This window comes from Cyprinodon variegatus, unplaced genomic scaffold (assembly GCF_000732505.1).
Source record: "Cyprinodon variegatus isolate N-32 unplaced genomic scaffold, C_variegatus-1.0 Scaffold184, whole genome shotgun sequence".
Taxonomy (NCBI): Eukaryota; Metazoa; Chordata; class Actinopteri; order Cyprinodontiformes; family Cyprinodontidae; genus Cyprinodon; species Cyprinodon variegatus.
Genome location: NW_015150637.1, coordinates 1,074,349 through 1,078,638, shown reverse-complemented (window position 1 = coordinate 1,078,638; position 4,290 = coordinate 1,074,349). Strand labels below are relative to the sequence as shown.

Here is a 4,290-nt window from a genome sequence, read left to right as displayed (position 1 = left end):
TGAAGCAGAATGATGCAAATGGGTCTCTATGTCCTCCAGCAGTCTAAGCCTATAGCAGCATAACTATAGAGATAGCTCAGGATAACCTGAACCACTCTAACTAGTTTTATCAAAAAGGAAAGTTTTAAGCCTAGTCTTAAAAGTAGACAGGGTGTCTGCCTCACGGACTAAAACTGGTAGTTGGTTCCACAGGAGAGGAGCCTGATAACTAAAAGTAAAAAATGTAATAATGGATATAACTTAACTTTATACCCGTAGATAGATGTAAAGTAAATATATGTATTTTTAGGGGTCTCCTGTCTATTGGTGGTTATTGTTGGGGTCACAGGCTGGAATGTTTGGGATGATCTACTAGTAGGAATGGGGGGTGTTGGAAGTTGACCTAGCAATATTAAAACTTGAGCCACCTTGGGAGGTAGCAATAAGCCTGTGACGACAATGTAATTTAAAGGCTAATAAAGGATTGTGGAACAATTGTGACGTAAGCTTCTTTCACAAAGCTGGATTGAGGCACATTTTCCCCACATCCGTGTGTTTTGGGAAATGATGAGGAAAGCAGAGCAGGTGAGTTAGTCAGAGGTCAACATCAGCTGACTGGAATAGAGGCATGCTGCTCCGTGGGGCGAAGGAGGGAAGCAGTGGCCATATGTGCTTTGTGCAACAAGTCAGATGATTTCAAATAAGACTCAGAAAATCTTAAAGAGACGACAGAATACTGCAGGTTTATACTTTCAGTTTGGTCTGAGGTGATGGATTTCCCTTGGCTTGGTCTTTTCTCTGTGTGACGAGAGACAAGTTACCAAACTCAACGAATGGTTCGAATTAAACTAAACAAAGTAAAGAGCTGAAAGCATCTGGACCGTGACACACAGATCCACCAGATACACTGAAAAAAGTGTAACATGTAACTGTTCATTCAAACTAATGCTTTTCACTCTAAACTAGATCAAATTATTGATTTGATTAGGTAAATAATTCTTTTTTGGATTTTGAGACATAAAGTTTGATTTAACCTGAACTAAATACACGTAGAAATGACCCCAAAAAAAGTTTTTGATTTCTCTCAATATGTATATATTTATTCGTGGCCTGCAGGTAATTTTTTTTGTGTGAGTTTATGTGAACTGCGCTTTGCATGCAGTCACAGCACGTGATCCGGGATCTTTCTGCACCGAGTTTGCATGTTCTCCCTGAGAATGCGTGGGTTTTCTCCAGGTACTCCAGCTTCCTCCCACGATCCAAAAACATGATTTTTAGGTTAATTGGCTTTTCTAAATTCTTGTAAATTTAGTTAGTTAGGTTGGTCCAATGTCAATATACCGTATTTTCACGACCATAAGGCGCACCGTACTAAAAGGCGCAGTCTCAGTTATGTGTGCCATTTCTGTATTTAACACACACATAAGGCGCACTGGATTATAGGACGCGGGTTTTATATACAGGTACATATCCTCTACTACGTTTAAATACCTCTACTGCATATTTAAAAATAGAGCGGGAGCAAAACTGAGTATGATTGTGCTTTATTCATGTATTTATTACAAAGTATTAATCAAACCCATCAAAGTCATCATCCTCTGTTTTTGAATTAAACAGCTGCGCTAAATCAGACATGCCAATTTCCCCTTCTTCGCTGTCAGAGTCACTTTCCGAGCAGCGCGGCTCCTCAGAAATAATGCCGGCTTTTGCGAAAGCTTGAACAACAGTGCTAGCAGACGCGTTAGTCCAAGCATCAACAATCCATCCGCAAACGGTGGCGTAACTTGCCCGGCGCTGCCTTCAACTTTTCGTGAAACTGTGGTCTCCGTCTGTCATCCATCGCTCCCACGCCGCTCGCAGCCTTACTTTGAACGGCCGCTTCACACCGATGTCGAGCGGTTGAAGTTCCTTTGTCAGACCTCCCGCAATAACAGCGAGCACAGCGTTCATTAGTTTCACCTTGTTTTTCGCATCGGCTGTGAGATGGGCACGCATGGAGTCACAGATTAACAGCGATGGTGTCCGCGGAAACTCAGCTGCGTCTTCTTCACCTGTCGGAGTTCGTTTTCCATCTTCCTCCACTTGCGAACCGTCGTTTCATTAATCTTGAACTCTCTTGCGGCTGCTCGTTTTCCATGTTCCTCTGTGTAGCTGATAGCCTTCAGTTTAACCTGTGCTTCATAGGCGTGTCTCTGCCATTTTCAGGGTTGTTAAGACAACAGTGTTCTGCATAAAGCACATACCTGTTCTTTTATACACAATCCACGCCCACACTTCCCCCTTTAACGTTCTCTCGTCCGCAGTAACAACACATAGGGCGCACCGGACTATAGGGCGCGCCACACATTTTGAGGGGAAAAAAAGACGTTTATATGCGCTTTATAGTCGAGAAAATACGATATTAGTTTGGTTCATCCACTGAAATGTTCAGAAAATCATTTGGAACACAGCAAAGATTATAAGTTGTGTCAAGTGCAGAATTATTGTTTAAATTCAGATTCTGTGAAGTCAAATATTTTAGATGTGATATCTGGACATCATTTTTGTTAGTTTGAACAAGGTTATACTTTTTCCAGTGAACAGGCTGAACAGATCCCTCGGTGAAACAATGAAATCAATCATTCGTTTTCAGATCCTGTTTCAGACCATTTTGATTTCATTCCAGTATGATCAGAATCAAGTGATAACATGCTAGTACTGGATGATGTTGTCCACCTAAAGGAAGAGCAGCAGATTGCATTTAGCCTTTGACTCTGCAGCAATCCCTCAACCAGAGTGAGCAGATGGCTGAATAGATCCTGTTTAACGGGAAGAAGCCTCCAGCAGAACCCGGGTCATTATCAGTGACCATCTGCTCAGAGCCACCAGGAGGACCTGTTGGAACAAATCTGGATGTTTGAACTTGCTTCTACCTGTTTCTTTTGTGTTTGTCACTCTGATCTTTCAATGTTTTTTTTGCTTTTGTTTTGTTTTGTTTTTTCCAGTAACATGGACGGTTGTGAGAAGTTTGAAATTTCCGAGAACAGCGTGAACAAGGGAACGGAGCAGATCGGGCCGGAATGTTTCGAATTGCTCAAAGTTTTGGGAAAAGGTGGTTATGGAAAGGTGAAGCCTCTCAGTCTTTACTGTAAACATTCTGATCAGATACTTCTTTTTAAACTGTTTTTGTTGTTTTTAATACATCCTAGCCACACTTTACTTTAGGAACTTTTCTTCAAACTACTAATTTGCCCTGAATAGCTGTGGGCCGTTTGCTTTGCCTTTACTGGAAGATGCTAAAGATGAAGGAATGTGGGGGCGAGGATATTGCAGTAGTCTAGAAATCCAATCCAAGCTGGTTGGGGGGGATTTTTACACCAAGTGGGTTTGTTACAGGAACTCTGCAGAGTTTGACATGTCATGGTTGTTTACGAACGGTTCCACCATCTCAATATTTGTGTTTATGGTTCCAAAATGCTTGGATCTTTCTAACTGTCTCATCTCACATTCATCACTTAGCAAATTTATTCACAACTCCTGAATTAGATTACATTTTGTTCCAGCTAAAACCATAAAACCTTTTATTTAATTTCTTTGCATAATTATGAAGAGGAAAAAGCTGCATGCAGTTGATTCCCCTGAATAGAGATCAGTGAGAAGTCGCCGTATTGGTCAACAAAGTTCCTCTGTGTAAAATTCAACTAGGGTTGAGAGCAATTAATCGGATTAATCTTGATTAATCGATTATTGAAATAATCGTTAACTAATTTAGCTGACAGAGCGACCCACTAAGAGCAGAAATTATATCAAAATTGGAAAAAAAATATGTAAACATTTTGCCTTTAAGATAAAAAAAAAAACCTTTTCATCTGTCAATATACTTTATCCAGAACTCCTCAAGTGGAAAAGTTTTAGTTTTAACTGGTTTAATTTAGTAAAAAAAAAAAGTCATAAAAAAAAATCTTTGGCTATTCAATTATTAATCGATTAATTAGAAAAATAATCGACAGATTAATCTATCTGCAAAGTAATCGTTAGCTCCAGCCATAAATTCAACCTGAGATTCAGTCTCTGTGATCACATGTGCATTTCTTTCATTAAAAGAGGGGCCCCACAGTCTGCCACGTTTGTATAACGGCACTTTGATCTTTTAAATTTCAATTCAATTCAGTTTATTTATATAGCGCCAAATTCACAACACATGTCATCTCAAGGCACTTTACAGTTCAACCAGATCATCCAGTCAAATTGATACAAAGTTTTCTATCTAAGGAAAACCAGTTGATTGCATCGACTCATTGAGTCAAATGCAATCCCTCACACTAAGCATGC

The 4,290-nt window shown here is 39.9% G+C and overlaps 1 protein-coding gene across 1 annotated transcript in view; it reads left to right on the top strand.

The window, feature by feature from the left end:
- Positions 1-4,290, top strand: part of LOC107087452 (ribosomal protein S6 kinase beta-1-like) — a 32,289-nt gene that overhangs the window by 2,353 nt on the left and 25,646 nt on the right. Inside the window, exon 3 of the mRNA XM_015379025.1 lies at positions 2,964-3,084. Within this exon, the coding sequence (XP_015234511.1) occupies positions 2,964-3,084 (121 nt within the window). The remainder of the gene's footprint in view (positions 1-2,963; positions 3,085-4,290) is intronic.